The sequence below is a fragment of the Aethalodelphis obliquidens genome, unplaced genomic scaffold (genome assembly GCF_003676395.1).
Source record: "Aethalodelphis obliquidens isolate GAN/ISIS:26980383/991018 unplaced genomic scaffold, ASM367639v1 scaffold18, whole genome shotgun sequence".
In the NCBI taxonomy this organism is placed as follows: domain Eukaryota; kingdom Metazoa; phylum Chordata; class Mammalia; order Artiodactyla; family Delphinidae; genus Aethalodelphis; species Aethalodelphis obliquidens.
This window is the reverse complement of record NW_020837962.1, coordinates 26,152,978-26,172,567: the sequence shown is the minus strand read 5'-3', so window position 1 is coordinate 26,172,567 and position 19,590 is coordinate 26,152,978. Positions and strand designations below refer to the sequence as shown.

Sequence of the window (19,590 nt, the reverse complement as noted above, 5' to 3'; positions counted from 1 at the left end):
TTCTTTCAGGGAAGGAGGAGTTTGATTTCAATTCTGAGAGTGGTTCTTTGCAGGGTTCCCCCATTTTCGGCAAATAGCTCCCAGTGAAGCTGCCTCAGAAAACAGGGAAGACTGTTCTCCACCCCAAGTAAGCCCTCTAAACTATAACCACTCTTTTCTCACCAATTCTAATGTTTCCATTAACAAAGACTTGTCAAAGCCACATGGATGGGGGAGACAACAGAGATATGAGAATGGAGAAGTGGGAGGAAGATGGAAGGAATGACCTGCAACATCTGGTGGAGGTAGCAGGCAGTGCGTGCACTGGGGTTGTTTACAGGGGAGGGTAGCCCAAACCAGCACTGGGCACAGACACCTCCCTGGAACAAACACCCAAGCAACCTGAACCAGACACACAAATTTCAATGTGTGTCTCAAAGTGCAGTTTGCAAGCAGCCTGTATCAGAATCATCTCAGGGGTGCCGTTGAAAAATGTCAGTTCTAGGGCATCAACCCAGTGGTGAGACCCTAGAATTGGTATTCTGACTACTTGCTCTCTCCAGATAATTCTGATTTAGTAGTATGACAACTTCTGGTTAAAAAAGCCTTTGCTATCAGCCTACCTGCAACATTAGCCAAATTACTGGGCTTCTCTGTGCTCATTTTCTCATCTGAAAAATGGAGTTCACTGTCCTCTCCTTGCAAAGTTATTTGAGGATGAATGATAGTACATTTAAGTCCCTAGCACAGCACCTGGCACACTGGAAATGCTCCATAAGAGGTATTACTAATGATATTTTTCTAGCATCCTTATTAAAATGTGTGTTCAAATTTTACCTGCCATACATGTACATGAAAGACCCCAAAAGACTAATGCAGGTTTTTTTTTTTTTTCAATCTGGCATCCAGTTTTCTGTGTCAGTTTATTTTGAATTCAGAGTATGTTTCTATGCAAGGATTCTCTCCATCCCCAGCCCAGTGAACTGCTCAGGAGGTTGTCAGTTTGTGGGTGTCGGGGAGACGGTTGGAGTCCATGAATTTGGATGAGAAAAAACTACACCTTCAGTTTTACTAACCTCAAATGAAAGGTAGCAGCTCCTTCAATTATGAACATAGGCACCAAACCACTGTAGTATAAGCAGGACCTAGGTATAGGTCATCGGCAGAAATTACCACATTATACTTGTTGCAGATACCTCCAAAAATCATTTATATTCCTTATTGGAAATTATGGCAGTTATTAGACCCATCACAGATCTTGTTATTTAATGCATTATAACCATAACATTAAAATATATTTTTTGATAACTATGCTTTAATTGGTTTCCTTTGTAAGCCTATGTATTTTACTTTATGCATTTTAAAACATTTTTCTGAGGACTCCATAGGCGTCAGACAGCCAAGAGGGTCCAGGGTGCAAAATTAGGCTAAGAACTCCAGGGCCGATGGCTACTTCAGTTGTCATTTAAACTTACGGAACCTGTCACGTTGTCTTCTGGGGAAAGTCACAAAAGCTTATGTGACAAATGAGATAAGTATTTGTTAGCACCGATCTTGTGTTTTATAGACCCTGGTCTCGTGCTGGGGACACATCAGTGAATGAAATAGGTAAGAATCCCTGCCCTCATGAAACAGAACTTTCTCTCTCTCTCTCTCTCTCTCTCTCTCTCTCTCTGTGTGTGTGTGTGTGTGTGTGTGGTGTATTCAGGTATCATGATTCATGTGCTGTCATTGAACAAGTTGTTGGGGACTTGGTTAGGCTCATTTAAGGTGGACCATATGTGACCTTGAAGTCCTTTCTAGCTTTAATGTTTTTTCAAAATGCTGCCAATGATGATGAGGCATAATTATCAAAGCAGTTGCTATGTGGGCAAACCTTTCAGGATAAGGAATCCCTTTGCTTTTAAAACAGTATATTTTGATTCAGAAATCAGGAACCCTCAGACTTTGTCAAGTCCCCTTTTTATCCTTCATCAGATCTCTTTATGTAGGAGACATTGCTGGGGTCCCACCCATGTTCCCTCGGTCTTTCCTGGAGCTCGTTTGCTGACAGTTTCTGTACGTCCCCACAGCTCCCCATGTCTCCCTCCCTCTTAGTTGGAGGGAACAAACTTTGCCCACCTACAGGGCAAGATGGACGTTCTGCGGGATGATGCCCTAGATGGAGCAACTCTCAACAAACCAGGGATAGGAGATGGTGGATAAATACCCCAGCCACTTCACTGCTAGAAGGACCATTCTGGAGCATCTCTCCCAGAAGGTCTGCAGTGGGACTGAGCCCCAGGCACCCATAGTGGTGACCCATTCATTAATATACACCTTTTTTTCAAATTTCTGTCCCTCTTGGTCTCATGTATCTGCTCTGCCATGTTGAATAAGCTTCCTGGGATCATCTTCCAGGAAGGACTTGTGTGTCTGTCTTAGGTTCTCCTTTTGGCAGAACCCACACTAAGGTCATCTATTCACTTAACTCAAAATGCACACATTTCAAGGCTTACGTTGATGGGTTTGCTGCACAATTTGGATTTGTACTATATCATGTGACTTTCACAGAACTGCTCCTGCCTGTATATTTTGTAGCTGCTTCAGACCAAATCAGTCGTTTCTCTGCCTCGAATCTCATTACCGTTTCTTTGATGACACGGGGACATTCACTCGATCGGTTTGCCCAACGAGTCTGAACTCATTGAGTTGATAACTTCATGGAATGATTTTATTTTTCTAGTAATTGCTACTGAGTGTGTTTGTCCCAGTGGGTAATGGGGACACAACCATAACTCAGACTGATTCCATCTGCCTAATCCATTAAAAAAAATCAATCTCATTCAAAATCAAAATAACTCCCCTCCCCTTTGCTTGAGCTAAACTTGTATTGGAGAGAAAGAAGTAGAGTGGATAGGCAGTGGCAGGGGACAAGGTGTGCTTTCTTATCCTCCCTTTCTTTCTTCTGAGTCCCTCCTTCAAATCATGGAGTTTCAGACTAACTCGTGGCTCAAACCTATGGGGAGCTGTGGGGAAGGGAGATTCCAGTAACCCAGCTGGCTGCAGTCAGCTGCCTTGGATATTCTGTTGAGGAAGAGGAGATGCCTGAGTTTCATTTGTGTCCACCTGAAGACTACAGCCTCTGCTTTTAGAGTGGTCGTGGTGTAGATGATATATGTGGTTTTTAGAGTAAGGTTCAGCTCCTCCCCGACCCTGCCCACTGTAGAAAAGCAGCCATATTTCCCTTTGTTTTCCCCCATGGTGCATACCTCCAATGCACTCTTCAAGTTGGGTATCACCCCATTACTTAGTTAAGTGGTTGCCGTGTTCCCTGCTCTCTCTCTATGCACCATCATAAGCAGAAGAAATTGGTGTATTCTTCTATGCCTTCCAGTGGCTTCAGGGACCTGCCTGGGGAAGGTTGCCTTCATCTTTCTCTTCCCTGGCACACAATATACTACTATTAGGAGGTCTCATCCTGCTATCTCAGGTTATTTCCTGAGGGTTTTCACTTTCTGAAATTTCCAGGTGAGAAATGAACTCTTTATTTACCAGTATCACTTCATGGGATAAATGTTAATGTCTTCCTTGTCACCCAAACAGGAGGAGGGGGCCCAACACTTTCTTCCAGTCTACCAGAGAGCTTCTCTAATCCAGAACATCTCCTTTTTTATATCTTTCGTGGGTAAAAGCAATCAGATCAATTCACCATCTTTGGAACAGCAGAGTAGGAACCTTCAGCCATGAATCTGGCTTTCCTTGAATTTGGCCTTCCAGAATTTAATTTTTTTTTCAATAGTGGTATCTACATCATAGTCTTACACTGCTTATAACCTGTGGGGATTGGAATATTTATCTTTGCTTCGTGTCAACATGATATTACATATAATTTTATAGCAACTTATTTGCATTCCTCAAGATCATAAAGACACCATTCTTGTTATTTAAGAAGCAAATTCAGGAAATTACCAGAGTTTCCAATAACACGATGGGAAAAAGGCAAACATTTATTTTTATTTGCAAGTGCAGTTTCTGCCAATAGTTAGTGCTCACACAACCTTTTAAGCTACAGTAACTTTTGGTAAATTCAATGAAGACTTTAAAAAAGAGGCAGTGATAAGAAAATTACAGAAAAATTTCTATTACACTGTCGAAAATGTTTGGAATCCAAAATCCACTATTTTCTGCAATGGTTTTTAATATTTTCTCTGGTTAAGAAAAGATTTTTTTCTTTCCTTTCTATTTCTACATAGTCCTGGTTAAATGAATACAGTCTGTTCCATGAACTTTTAGGACTTCCATTTTCTGGATTTAGATTATTTTAATTCGTACATACTTATATTAATATTTTAATATTTTACATAAAACATTGATTTGCTGTGTTTTATGAAACAAAATTATAGATCCTATTTATAATGAGGCATTTCCAGTTTAGGGAAAAACTGAAAATCTAATCAGTAGAAGTTCATTTTATGCCTTTTTTTTCCTTTTTAACTTTAATAAATAATTAGCAACCTATTAATTACAAACATTCTTAATTAGGCTTAGAGCAACCAGAGCATTTTCACAATTTTAAATTCATATTTGTTACAGTATGTGAAATTAAGAAAAGCCTCTGGTTTTCCAGTTTGGTAAAAAATGGCTTTCATTGGATGCAGAAGTAATAGAAACTAATGATGACTATGTAGCTTTTCCAGAGTCTTAAAGGCAAATCTATATTGGCCTACAGTTAACATGCAAATTCATCCAACAAGCAACACAAAATGTATTGTAGTAGTCATTCGTGTTTATCAACATTCAAGAAGATCTAGTCAGCAGCACAACTCTCCTATGTCGGAAACACAGAACATGGTCACAACTGAATTCGAGTCACACCCGGGAAAATCCCCGCTCCCTAATTCATTCTCTAGAATCCAGACTTCCAGTATGATACAGAAACAATAGCGACGAAGGTAAATTACAGACAAGAGTTTGGTGTGCTAGCACACAGAGTTTTAACAACAGTAACGAACAAAACCAAACATCTTGCCCACTTCTCTCTTTTTTCCCTTTGTGAGACTGGAATTCTCACAGCCTTCTTGAAACATTCGGTTTGGGGAATGGAGTCCAAATGATCCTAGCACTGGGTTGTTGGATCAAGATGGCGGAGGGGTAGGAGCTCACAGTCTCCTACAAGTACATCAAATGACCTAGCACTAAAATTGTTCCTTGGAGGGGAAATTTGGCCCCAAGGGGACATCGTACCCCTTTAAGAGAGGGTACTAGGGGAAACATCCTGCTGTGCAAAAGATGGTTTGCTACTAACAGGCTTGAAGGAAAATGTGATTTTTCAGAATATTTAACTTTCTCCCAAGGAGTACTTTTGGTGGTATACTGTGGCTCACGTTTTATTGTACTGTATTATTTTGGGCTGGATAAATGGAATGTGCACCCCCATCACCATCACTCTTAAGTCTTCTTCCATTACATAAGACACTTGTTAAGATAAGAAAGATATTCTACTAAAGCTGACGGTGATTGAGAGTCATTCAGTATTCAAAGTTCCTAAAGAATTGTTGGTTCTCTGAAAGGGATAAAAAAGTAGGAAAGACTTTGTTCAAACTCTTGCTAGTAAACAGGTATTACTTCAACCGATACAATGGCTACGTGACATCAAAGTACTATAAATTATCAAAACTATTGTACAGAAAAATTACAAATTCATTGCAAAATACATTACACTGCTACCATTAAGAAAAAGTGCTTTTTGTTACCCTTTCTATTTTTTGCCAGAAAAGTATTCTTTCAATATAGAAAATCCTGTGCGTTACCCTGCATGTGGCTAGGATATATCATAACGGAGTTTGTACTGAGTCATTCTGATTTGCTGGATGAAAGGCTGAAAAATATAATAATGACTTATTAAAGCCGTGTTCCAAATGACCACACCAGCTGTTAGTGGAGAGATACCTCTTTAAGACACAAGAAGATGCCCTGGTCTGCCAAACCCTGCCGATCAACACACTGTCCCATCAATCAGCTGGTCTGGAATATACAGGTCTGTTACACGTTCTCTGGTTTCCTTGTGTTCTCCTGAATTATTCTCATGTTCTCATCTAGCTTTGTCACCTCTATGAATCCTCTGCTCAGTGATGCCTGTATTGTCTCATGAGGGGAACAATGCAAGATGGCGGACCTGCCAATTTCAAGAATGGATGTCCGAGGAGTTCCTGGGCTGTGGCTCTTTGAGAGGGTTCCCTCACCAACATCAGGTCTAGGAATCCCCGGAGCACTGAAGAAACCTGTGAAAACGCAAGATATCATCTTGAGGACTAACACAGACACCCAACCCACTTCCCCTAAAATGGGTTCCCAGAGAATTCCCAGGAAAGTCATTCTATCAACAACTTCAAATTCCAGAATGTCAGGTTGAGGAGAAAGAGGTTATGGAAGCAAAAGCAGGAATTGCCTTTCTTAACATATGCTGTTTTCCTTACCTTCTTCAAGTCTGAAATAATAGGAGTAAATGATGGTATGACAAAGAATATTTACTAAATAAAATAATAGTGGTATAATAGCGACAGTAGCAGCTATTATGAAGTGCCTACTGTGTATAGGTGCTGGCCACACATGTTTGATGAACAGTGGTGTAAACATGGAATGAGTTTTCTGTGTAACCACTGAAACAATCTAGGCTTTGTGGAATCCCTTTCTTGAAGAGAAACAAACTTCTGTTAAGGATATCTGACAGAGACAGCATTTTTCCTTTAATTTTGTGTAATTTACTTTTTGAGGTATAGCTTACGTACATTCGAGCGTATAAAAAGTTTATATTCTACAGTAGTTTTTTTTAAACACATATTTACACCTATATATTCCCCACCCCTATCAAAATATGGAACATCTCTCCCTCCAGCCCCCTTCCAATAAATATCTGTCTCCCTGCAAAGGGTCACCACTATCCTGACTTCTGATAAGATAAATTTTTACCTGATTTTGTCCTTTATAGAAATGGAGTCATTGGCTGTCAACCCTTCTCTCTCTAGCTGCTTTCACTCGACATCGTGTCTGTGAGATGTATCCGTGATGTGGGTGGCAAAAGCTGTATCCTTTGCATTGCTGTGTAGTATTCACTGCTGAATCATCCCACATATCACTTATCCCTCTGGGAAACAACCTTGGAAGGTTTCCAGTTTTTGACCATTAGGATGAAAGCTGCTCTTGTCTGTGACTTTGAAGGACATCACACTCCTTCGTACTGGGTGTGGGATTATTTGATACCATACTATTTTAGCCACTGTTTATTATTTAAACCCAGTCCAATGCAGTACAAATTTCAATCTCCTGTTCAATTCAAGCAGTCTCCCATCTTTTTGGCAGATCCACACAACCTCTATGAGTGATTCTATTGGGGCTCTTCCATAAGGTTTAGGGGTGAGGGAAGAGGAGAAGCGACCATTACAAACTATCCCCTCACCTAAGGCAGCCTCACTCCCTCTCTTATTGTCAGGAGGCGGATGGGAGGGGTCAGCATTTATAGAGTTGATCTGTGGAGACAGCACCTCTCAGCAAGCTCTGCCCCCACTGGTGGCCCCCACAGTGGCAGTTCTTTGACTTAGTATCATATGTTCTGAGCTTGGCCCTACTTGACAATCTTTGGAAAACAGGAAAGGCCCTACTTGGTCCCTTAAACATGTTGCTCTTTGCCCTGCACAATCTAGCCCCTGCCTACCCTCCAACATGCCTCACCCTTTCCCCATGACCACTTTGCTCTAGCTGAGGGTCTTCACACCGCTCCTCCCTCTGCCTGGGACATTTTTCTCCCAGATCTTTTTGCATAACTTACTCCTTCTTTCCAATCAGGCTCCAGTCCCCTGAAAGGGCCTCTTTCACCCCTCAGCCAGAACTAGCTTCCAGCCCCCTCTCCGGCCCCTTCCATCACATCACAGTGTTCTATTTGCTTCATAGCAGGTACCACTCTCTGAAATTATTTTATTCATCCATCTGTGTGTGGTTTATTAACTGCTTCCCCAACTAGAATGCAACCTCTATGAAAGTCAGGAAATGTGGGGTTTTGAGCTGCTATATCCCGGCCATTAGAACAATCCCCAGCATGCAATAGATTCTCAAGGAGGGAGTGCAGAGTAGAGCCAACCCCATGAAAGAGGAGCAGCTGTACCCCATTTTACAGATGCGCTTCAGAGATGGAGTGGCTGACTCACTTGCCCAAGCGAGTGAACAAGAATAGCAGAGCTCTGAATGCAAGCAACTCGAATTCCAAAGTCCATGCCCATAAACCAGGATCTACTCCTGGATGCGATATGCCAGTCTTTAAAACTACAGAGAGACGGAAAAATCGAAGAATGATGTTGAACTTCAGCAACGGTTGCTGCTTCTCACCTTGTGCAGGTCCTTCACTCTTGGAGGTAAACTGTCCCGGATCCGCCGCATGGCCTGGAGGGGAGGCTCATTGAAGTAGGGGGGCTCGCCGTCAATCATCTCTATCACCATGATCCCGAGAGACCAGATGTCCACCTGTTAGGCACACCACACTGATTATCTCAGGCAAAGAGAACCTTCTGAAAGGTTGGATGTGTCAGGGACCCCAATAGATTCATACTCATTCATAAATTAACATGGGATTTGTAACCTCTCAAAATATACAATTCATATATATAGGCTGAATTGTTGAGTGACCAAGTGTTTGCTAATGGTCTTTGTCTGCTTTTAAAATACAACTTCAATGAAGATTCTGACAATTAGATACACGTGAATGTCTTAACACTGAAGTTTAGAACTTTCTTCTAATCCTTTTAACTTGGGTGGTTCATGGTCTACAGGGCAGATGTGAAAACCATCCAAAGTTTTATGTTATGAACAGAGAGGAAAGTTGCATTTAAACCATAAGAAAATAAGAAAAGTTTTTGGCATATTCATAACAAACTCCAAAGAGCTACATTGCACAGCACAATATATACTGATTCTTCTATTAATTTGATTTTTAAAAATAGTGTTTTGCCGCCGTATTATTTTTCTTTGTTTTCTTTTTAATTTTTATTTTTTTAGCGGTACGCGGGCCTCTCACTGATGTGGCCTTTCCCGCTGCGGAGCACATGCTCCGGACGCGCAGGCTCAGCGGCCATGGCTCACGGGTCCAGCCACTCCGCGGCATGTGGGATCATCCCTGACCAGGGCACGAACCCGTGTCCCCTGCATCAGCAGGCGGACTCTCAACCACTGTGCCACCAGGGAAACCCATTCCTTTGTGTTTTATCACTTTGAAGCAGTGTGCACAAAACCATGATCTATAAAACCATGTTCAGGGAATGGAGGGAAGGAAAGGGAGAGACAACAAGCAATCCTTTCTGGGTAAAGAATGGGAAGTCAGGATAAGGAGGAGCCACAGCCGTGCTATAAATTCCCAGGCACTGTCGCCTCCCCTCCCAGCCTCATTACACCTCTTATCAGTTATTCATACTCCTGCTCTCACCCGCACAGTGACCTTCACTGAGAATTGATGCTCTTGGGACCACAGTTATTCATCCAAGGGCAAGTAAACTGGGGAAAGAGAGCAGAGTCCGCCTGAACTTCTGCCACTCTCCTTTGCTCACTGGTCTGTGCCACCACCTGCAGGCTTCTCCTCTCTTAGGATCACCGTCTGCACCATGATGTGTGGAAACACTGTGTGCCCGGGCGAAACGAGCTCCTTGCCTCTGTGTGTATGTGTGTGTAGTGTGTGTGTGTCTCAGAGCTTCTACTCACACTATCATCCCCCTAGAAGGCCCTCCTCCACTTCTGGCCCCTCGTTTTATGTATCCAAACCTTGTCCCTTAATAGATTATGAGCAGGTATGGAAGCAATCTAAGTGTCCATCAACAGATGAATGGATAAAGAAGATGTGGTATATATACAATGGAATACTACTCAGCCATAAAAAAGAATGAAATTTTGCCATTTGCAGCAACATGGATGGACTTGGAGGGCATTATGCTAAGGGAAACAAGTCAGACAGAGAAAGACAAATACTGTATGATATCACTTATCTGTGGAATCTAAAAACTACAACAAACTAGTGAATAAAGCAAAAAGGAAGCAGACTCATGGAGACAGAGAACAAACTAGCGGTTACCAGTGGGGAGAGGGAAAGGAGGAAGGGCAGTACAGGGATAGAGAATTTTTTTAAAAAGGGAAGTTTATTATAGAATTATATGAAATCATGTGTGTGAAATTTTTTTTTTTTTTTTTTTTTGCAGTACACGGGCCTCTCACTGTTGTGGCCTCTCCCATTGTGGAGCACAGGCTCTGGACACGCAGGCTCAGCGGCCATGGCTCACAGGCCCAGCCGCTCCGCGGCACGTGGGATCTTCCCGGACTGGGGCACGAACCCGTGTCCCCTGCATCGGCAGGCGGACTCTCAACCACTGCGCCACCAGGGAAGCCCACGTGTGTGAAACTTTAAAAAATTATAAAGCACTGTAGAATTTAAAGAATCTTTCATTCAATAAAAAAAGATCAAACATTTTTTTGATTAAAAAAACAAAAACCAATTAAAAGATAGACTATGAGTGATTATTTCCTTTTCAGAGGAAACAAACATTTTGCCATATTTTAAAATATGTTGCAATATTCGTATATGAGTTTTCCTATAGCAAAGCATTATTTCTCATCCAAATATTAACCCCAATCCTGTGGCGCTTTCTCTGACGTTCTATCCTTCGAATCATCACAGCTACTCATCTGTGTGTCTCCGGCCACTTTTCAGGTTGCATTTTCTCGCTTTGTGCACGCTTGGCCCTGAGGGTAAGATATTAGTTTGAGTGACTCTCTCCCACTGTCAACTTGGGACCCAAATACGCTCCTGGATCAATGTTGTGGCAATATCCCAGGGATGGCCAGTCTCCCTTCTTCCACAACCTACTCTGTGACAAGCCTAGTGAATGGGGATCAAATGTGGAGTTAAAAGTCATGACCCTGATCTCCTGTGGTCATTAACGATCTCAGAACCCCTGCATCCAGAGCCTAACCAGACCCTGCCACTCCCCAACAATGACCATCACTCCCTTACCTCTGTTCCATAAGGCAGCCTAGAAATCACCTCAGGTGCCATCCAGTAGGGTGTGCCAACCAGTGATTTCCTCTTTGGCACTTCTTTGGAAACTTGAGCACAGAAACCAAAGTCAGACAACTTTATCTGAAAAGGAAAGGAATGCAACAAACGAACAATATAAAAATGCTGGCTCTGACATTTGCAGCAACATGGACAGACCTACAGATTATCATACTAAGTGAAGAAAGTCAGAAAGAGAAGGACAGATACCATACAATATCACTTATGTGTGGAATCTAAACTATGACACAAATGAACTTATCTTCGAAACAGAAACAGACTCACAGACATGGGAAACAGACTCACAGACATAGGGAACAGACTGGTGGTTGCCAAGTGGGAGTGGAGGGGGGGTGGGAGAGGGATGGACTGGGAGTTTGGGATTAGCAGATGCAAACTCTTATATATATGTATAACCGAATCACTTTGCTGTACACCAGAAACTAACACAACACTGCAAATCAACTATGTTTCAATAAATTTTAAAAAATACTGGCTTCGAGATATAGAAATATGGAAAGAGTTTCAAATTCAAAACAAAACCACCATCTCTTGTTAACAGGCCTTGAAAATACCAGAGAAGGGGCTATCAGACCCTTTTATTGGAAAGGTACAATCCATTTTAGTGAAAAAACCTCTTATGGCTCCAGCAGGATTGATTTGCAAATGTTTAACTCCTGCTGCTGCTATCTTTTATAAAATTATGAAACTCCAAAATTTACAATACACCCAAAACAAATTTATTAAAATTCAAACCTACTACTTTCATTTAATGTAAGAGATGATGCTTTAGTGTAAGTAAACTGCTATTCTCAACACGAGTTTTGTACAAACTGCTGCAATTTAGGGGTTTTTTTTACACCGAAGACATTTAGATTTCTAAGTACCATGAGATGATTCAAATAACCAACCTCATTTCTATGTTTGAATTATCGCAAGACCCCATTTATAAAGGATGCTGAGATATCACTTTAAGTACTGGCTCCCCTTTTCTTTTGGTTTTCCTCCTTTTCTCAGGACAATTGAAGTTGCCAAAGTGAATATCAATGCAAGTGGAAATGATGGCATAGAAACTGGGTGTGAACAATTAGTTACCAGGGGTACAAGGTGGTCATCTTAATTATCCAATATACATATATGTTATTTACATTAGAGGTCATCAAAAAGAAAAACACCCTGAAATTTCTTTCCCGAAGCCTTTAAGAATACTCTTAAGAACATACTGCACCCTCAGGCACCCTGCCAGTTTATATATTCTAGGTGACCAGGATTCAGTTTATTTCTGGGAGGCTTGATTCTTGTTCATGGTGACCTGGTCTGAACTTCAGATAGACTCATTGAAAAGGATTGCCACTTAGGATTATTGGTGATGACAGAATACATTAAATGAAAACAAAACAAAACAAAACAAAAAAAATCAATGATTCAGGCATTGTTTGGCAATGGTTCAGAATGGTCATTTGAAGTTAAAATTTCCATAGATCAAAGGTATAGTCTCTAAGGCACAAATTCTCCCTTGATTCTCTTGATACCTCTCTGAACTTTTTTCAACCTTTTTTTCTGGCTCTACCTCTGCTGCCCACAACTTAAATACTGGGGCTTCCAGGAGTTTGGGTCCCAACTCTCACCTCTTCTCTTTTTAGGTGCTCTTGCTAGATACTCTTTTTAACTCCACATGGAGTTAATTTTTGTGAAGGGTATACAGTCTGTGTCTAGATTCATTTTTTTGGCATGTGGATGTCCAGTTATTCCAATACCACTTGTTGAAAAGACCATCTTTGCTCCATTTTACTGCCTTTTCTCCCTTGTCAAAGATCGGTTGACTCGAGGGAAGGCGGAAGATGGCGGAAGAGTAAGACGCGGAGATCACCTTCCTCCCCACAGATACACCAGAAATACATCTACACGTGGAACAACTCCTACAGAACACCTACTGAAGGCTGGCAGAAGACCTCAGACCTCCCAAAAGGCAAGAAACTCCCCATGTACCTGGGTAGGGCAAAAGAAAAAACAGAGACAAAAGAATAGGGATGGCACCTGCACCAGTGGGAGGGAGCTGTGAAGGAGGAAAAGTTTCCACACTCTAGGAAGCCCCTTCGCGGGCGGAGACTGCGGGAGGCGGAGGGGGGAGCTTCAAAGCTGCGGAGGAGTGCACAGCAACGGGTGCGGAGGGCAAAGCGGGGAGATTCCCGCACAGAGGATCGGTGCCGACCGGCACTCACCAGCTCGAGAGGCTTGTCTGCTCACCCGCCGGGGCGGGCGGGGCTGCGAGCTGAGGCCGGAGCGCAGGGAGAGGACTGGGGTTGGCGGCTTGAACACAGCCTGAGGGGGTTGGTGCACCACGGCTGGCCGGGAGGGATTCCGGGTAGAACCCTGCACCTGCAGAAGAGGCAGGAGACTTTTCCTTCCCTCTTTGTTTCCTGGGGCATGAGGAGAGGGGTTTAAGAGCGCTGCTTGGGGGAGCTCCAGAGACGGGCGCGAGCCGCGGCTAAAAGCGCGAACCCCAGAGACGGGCGCGAGCCGCGGCTGAAAGCGCGGACCCCAGAGGCGGGCGGGAGAAGTTAGGGCTGCTGCTGCCGCCACCGAGGGGCCTGTGTGCGAGCACGGGTCACTCTCCACACCCCTCTTCCGCGGAGCCTGTGCAGCCCGCCACTGCCGGGTTCCCGGGATCCAGGGACAACTTCCCCGGGAGAGCGCACGGCGCGCCTCAGGCTGGTGCAAAGTCACGCCGGCCTTTGCCGCCGCGGGCCCGCCCCGCACTCTGTGCCCCTTCGTCCCCGCCGGCCTGAGTGCGCCAGAGCCCCCAATCAGCGGCTCTTTTAACCCCATCCTGTCTGAGCAAAAGACAGACGCCCTCCAGCGATCTACACGCAGAGGCAGGGCCAAATCCAAAGCTTAGCCCTGGGAGCTGTGAGAACAAAGAAGAGAAAGGGAAATCTCTCCCAGCAGCCTCAGAAGCAGCGGATTAAAGCTCCACAATCAACTTGATGTACCCTGCATCTGTGGAATACCTGAATAGACAACCAATCATCCCAAATTAAGGAAGTGGACTTTAGGAGCAAGATCTATGATTTTTTCCCCTTTCCTCTTTTTGTGAATGTGTATGTGTATGCTTCTGTGTGAGATCTTGTCTGTATAGTCTTGCTTCCACCATTTGTCCTAGGGTTCTATCCGTCCATGTTTTTTTTTTTAAATTTTTTTTTCTTAATAATTAATTTTAAAAACCTTATTATACTTTACCTTCGTTCTTTCTTTCTTTCTTTCTGTCCTTCCTTCCCTCCTTTAGACAACGAATCATCCCAAATTGAGGAGGTGGTCTCTGACAGCAAGATTTAGGATTTTTCCCCATTTACCTCTTTTAGTGAGGGTGTATGTGTATGCTTCTGTGTAAGATTTTGTCGGTATAGCTTTGCTTCCAACATTTGTCCTAAGGTTCTTTCCGTCCCTTTTTTTTTTTTTCTTCTAAATAAGAATTTTTTAATTCAATAACTTTATTATACTTTATTTTATTTTTACTGTATCTTCTTTCTTTCTGTCTTTTTTCCTTCTTTCCCTCCTTCCTTCCTTCCTCCCTCCCTCCCTCCTTTCTTTCCTTCTTGCCTTCTTTCCTTCTTTGCTTCTTTCTTTCTTTCTTCCTTCCTTCCGACCCTCCTTTCCTTCTTTCTTTCCTCATACTTCTACTAATTCCCTCTACTTTTTTTCCCTTTTATCCTGAGCCTGTGGATGAAAAGCTTTTGGTGCTCCAGCCAGGAGGCAGGGCTCTGCCTCTGAGGTAGGACAGCCAACTTCAGGACACTGATCAACAAGAGACCTCCCAGCTCCACATAATATCAAACGGCGAAAATCTCCCAGAGACCTCCATCTTAACACCAGCACCCAGCTTCACTCAACGACCAGCAAGCCACAGTGCTGGAAAACCTATGCCAAACAACTAGCAAAACAGGAACACAACCCCACCCATTAGCAGAGAGGCTGCCTGAAATCATAATAAGGCCACAGACACCCCCAAACACACCACCAGACGTGAACCTGCCCACTAGAGAGACAAGATCCAGCCTCATCCACCACAACACAGGCACTAGCCCCCTCCACCAGGAAGCCTACACAACCCACTGAACCAACCTTAGCCACTGGAGACAGACATCAAAAACAGGAGGAACTACAAACCTGCAGCCTGCAAAAGGAGACCCCAAACACAGTAAGATAAGCAAAATGAGAAGACAGAAAAACACACAGCAGATAAAGGAGCAAGATAAAAATGCACCAGACCTAACAAATGAAGAGGAAATAGGCAGTCTACCTGAAAGAGAATTCAGAATAATGATAGTAAGGTTGATCCGAAATCTTGGAGATAGAATGGACAATAGATTGGACAAAATGCAAGAATCAGTTAACAAGGACCTAGAAGAACTAAAGATGAAACAAGCAACGATGAACAACACAATAAATGAAATTAAAAGTACTCTAGATGGGATCAATAGCAGAATAACTGAGGCAGAAGAACGGATAAGTGACCTGGAAGATAAAATAGTGGAAATAACTACTGCAGAGCAGAATAAAGAAAAAAGAATGAAAAGAACTGAGGACAGTCTCAGAGACCTCTGGGACAACATTAAACGCACCAACATTCGAATTATAGGGGTTCCAGAAGAAGAAGAGAAAAAGAAAGGGACTGAGAAAATATTTGAAGAGATTATAGTTGAAAACTTCCCTAATATGGGAAAGGAAATAGTTAATCAAGTCCAGGAAGCACAGAGAGTCCCATACAAGATAAATACAAGGAGAAATACGCCAAGACACATATTAATCAAACTGTCAAAAATTAAATACAAAGAAAGCATATTAAAAGCAGCAAGGGAAAAACAACAAATAACACATAAGGGAATCCCCATAAGGTTAACAGCTGATCTCTCAGCAGAAACCCTACAAGCCAGAAGGGAGTGGCAGGACATACTGAAAGCGATGAAGGAGAAAAACATGCAGCCAAGACTACTCTACCCAGCAAGGATCTCATTCAGATTTGATGGAGAAATTAAAACCTTTACAGACAAGCAAAAGCTGAGAGAGTTCAGCACCACCAAACCAGCTTTACAACAAATGCTAAAGGATCTTCTCTAGGCAAGAAACACAAGAGAAGGAAAAGACCTATAATAACGAACCCAAAACAATTTAGAAAATGGGAATAGGAACATACATATCTATAATTACCTTAAATGTAAATGGACTAAATGCTCCCACCAAAAGACACAGATTAGCTGAATGGATACAAAAACAAGACCCTTATATATGCTGTCTACAAGAGACCCACTTCAGACCTAGAGACACATACAGACTGAAAGTAAGGGGATGGAAAAAGATATTCCATGCAAATGGAAGCCAAAAGAAAGCTGGAGTAGCAATTCTCATATCAGACAAAATAGACTTTAAAATAAGGACTATTAAAAGAGACAAAGAAGGACACTACATAATGATCAAGGGATCGATCCAAGAAGAAGATATAACAATTGTAAATATTTATGCACCCAACATAGGAGCACCTCAATACATAAGGCAAATACTAACAGCCATAAAAGGGGAAATCGACAGTAACACATTCATAGTAGGGGACTTAAACACCCCACTTTCACCAATGGACAGATCATCCAAAATGAAAATAAATAAGGAAACACAAGCTTTAAATGATACATTAAACAAGATGGACTTAATTGATATTTATAGGACACTCCATCCAAAAACAACAGAATACACATTTTTCTCAAGTGCTCATGGAACATTCTCCAGGATAGATCATATCTTAGGTCACAAATCAAGCCTTGGTAAATTTAAGAAAATTGAAATTGTATCAAGTATCTTTTCTGACCACAACGCCATGAGACTAGATATCAATTACAGGAAAAGATCTGTAAAAAATACAAACACATGGAGGCTAAACAATACACTACTTAATAATGAAGAGATCACTGAAGAAATCAAAGAGGAAATCAAAAAATACCTAGAAACAAATGACAATGGAGACACAACGACCCAAAACCTATGGGATGCAGCAAAAGCAGTTCTAAGGGGGAAGTTTATAGCAATACAAGCCCACCTTAAGAAGCAGGAAACATCTCGAATAAACAACCTAACCTTGCACCTCAAGCAATTAGAGAAAGAAGAACAAAAAAACCCCAAAGCTAGCAGAAGGAAAGAAATCATAAAAATCAGATCAGAAATAAATGAAAAAGAAATGAAGGAAACAATAGCAAAGATCAATAAAACTAAAAGCTGGTTCTTTGAGAAGATAAACAAAATAGATAAACCACTAGCCAGACTCATCAAGAAAAAAAGGGAGAAGACTCAAATCAATAGAATTAGAAATGAAAAAGGAGAGGTAACAACTGACACTGCAGAGATAAAAGAGATCATGAGAGATTACTACAAGCACCTCTATGCCAATAAAATGGACAATCTGGAAGAAATGGACAAATTCTTAGAAATGCACAACCTGCCAAGACTGAATCAGGAAGAGATAGAAAATATGAACAGACCAATCACAAGCACTGAAATTGAAACTGTGATTAAAAATCTTCCAACAAAGAAAAGCCCAGGACCAGATGGCTTCACAGGCGAATTCTATCAAACATTTAGAGAAGAGCTAACACCTATCCTTCTCAAACTCTTCCAAAATATAGCAGAGGGAGGACCACTCCCTAACTCCTTCTACGAGGCCACCATCACCTTGATACCAAAACCAGACAAGGATGTCACAAAGAAAGAAAACTACAGGCCAATATCACTGATGAACATAGATGCAAAAATCCTCAACAAAATACTAGCAAACAGAATCCAACAGCACATTAAAAGGATCATACACCATGATCAAGTGGGGTTTATTCCAGGAATGCAAGGATTCTTCAATATACGCAAATCTATCAATGTGATAAACCATATTAACAAATTGAAGGAGAAAAACCATATGATCATCTCAATAGATGCAGAGAAAGCTTTTGACAAAATTCAACACCCATTTATGATAAAAACCCTGCAGAAAGTAGGCATAGAGGGAACTTTCCTCAACATAATAAAGGCCATATATGACAAGCCCACAGCAAACATCATCCTCAATGGTGAAAAACTGAAAGCATTTCCACTAAGATCAGGAACAAGACAAGGTTGCCCACTCTCACCACTCTTATTCAACATAGTTTTGGAAGTTTTAGCCACAGCAATCAGAGAAGAAAAGGAAATAAAAGGAATCCAAATTGGAAAAGAAGAAGTAAAGCTGTCACTGTTTGCAGATGACATGATCCTATACATAGAGAACCCTAAAGGTGCTACCAGAAAACTACTAGAGCTAATCAATGAATTTGGTAAAGTGGCAGGATACAAAATTAATGCACAGAAATCTCTGGCATTCCTATATACTAATGATGAAAAATCTGAAAGTGAAATCAAGAAAACACTCCCATTTACCATTGCAACAAAAAGAATAAAATATCTAGGAATAAACCTACCTAAGGAGACAAAAGACCTGTATGCAGAAAATTATAAGACACTGATGAAAGAAATTAAAGATGATATAAATAGATGGAGAGATATACCATGTTCTTGGATTGGAAGAATCAACATTGTGAAAATGACTCTACTACCCAAAGCGATCTATAGATTCAATGCAATCCCTATCAAACTACCACTGGCATTTTTCACAGAACTAGAACAAAAAATTTCACAATTTGTATGGAAACACAAAAGACCCCGAATAGCCAAAGCAATCTTGAGAACGAAAGAAGGAACTGGAGGAATCAGGCTCCCTGACTTCAGACTATACTACAAAGCTACAGTCATCAAGACGGTATGGTACTGGCACAAAAACAGAAAGATAGATCAATGGAACAGGATAGAAAGCCCAGAGATAAACCCATGCACATATGGACACCTTATCTTTGATAAAGGTGGCAGTAATGTACAATGGAGAAAGGACAGCCTCTTCAATAAGTGGTGCTGGGAAAACTGGACAGGTACATGTAAAAGTATGAGATTAGATCACTCCCTAACACCATACACAAAAATAAGCTCAAAATGGATTAAAGACCTAAATGTAAGGCCAGAAACTATCAAACTCTTAGAGGAAAACATAGGCAGAACACTCTATGACATAAATCAAAGCAAGATCCTTTCTGACCCACCTCCTAGAGTAATGGAAATAAAAACAAAAATAAACAAATGGGACCTAATGAAACTTCAAAGCTTTTGCACAGCAAAGGAAACCATAAACAAGACCAAAAGACAACCCTCAGAATGGGAGAAAATATTTGCAAATGAAGCAACCGACAAAGGATTAATCTCCAAAATTTACAAGCAGCTCATGCAGCTCAATAACAAGAAAACAAACAACCCAATCCAAAAATGGGCAGAAGACCTAAATAGACATTTCTCCAAAGAAGATATACAGACTGCCAACAAACACATGAAAGAATGCTCAACATCATTAATCATTAGAGAAATGCAAATCAAAACTACAATGAGATATCATCTCACACCAGTCAGAATGGCCATCATCAAAA

General features: G+C 41.6%; 1 protein-coding gene across 1 annotated transcript in view; it reads right to left on the bottom strand.

Annotated features, from left to right (window-relative positions):
• Positions 1–6,086: 6,086 nt before the first annotated feature.
• PAK5 (p21 (RAC1) activated kinase 5) overlaps positions 6,087–19,590 on the bottom strand; it is a 116,180-nt gene continuing 102,676 nt past the window's right edge. The window contains exons 6-8 of the mRNA XM_027118343.1: positions 11,006–11,131; positions 8,341–8,475; positions 6,087–6,242 (exon numbers count right to left, since the gene is read on the bottom strand). Coding sequence (XP_026974144.1) covers positions 6,087–6,242; positions 8,341–8,475; positions 11,006–11,131 — 417 coding nt within the window. The remainder of the gene's footprint in view (positions 6,243–8,340; positions 8,476–11,005; positions 11,132–19,590) is intronic.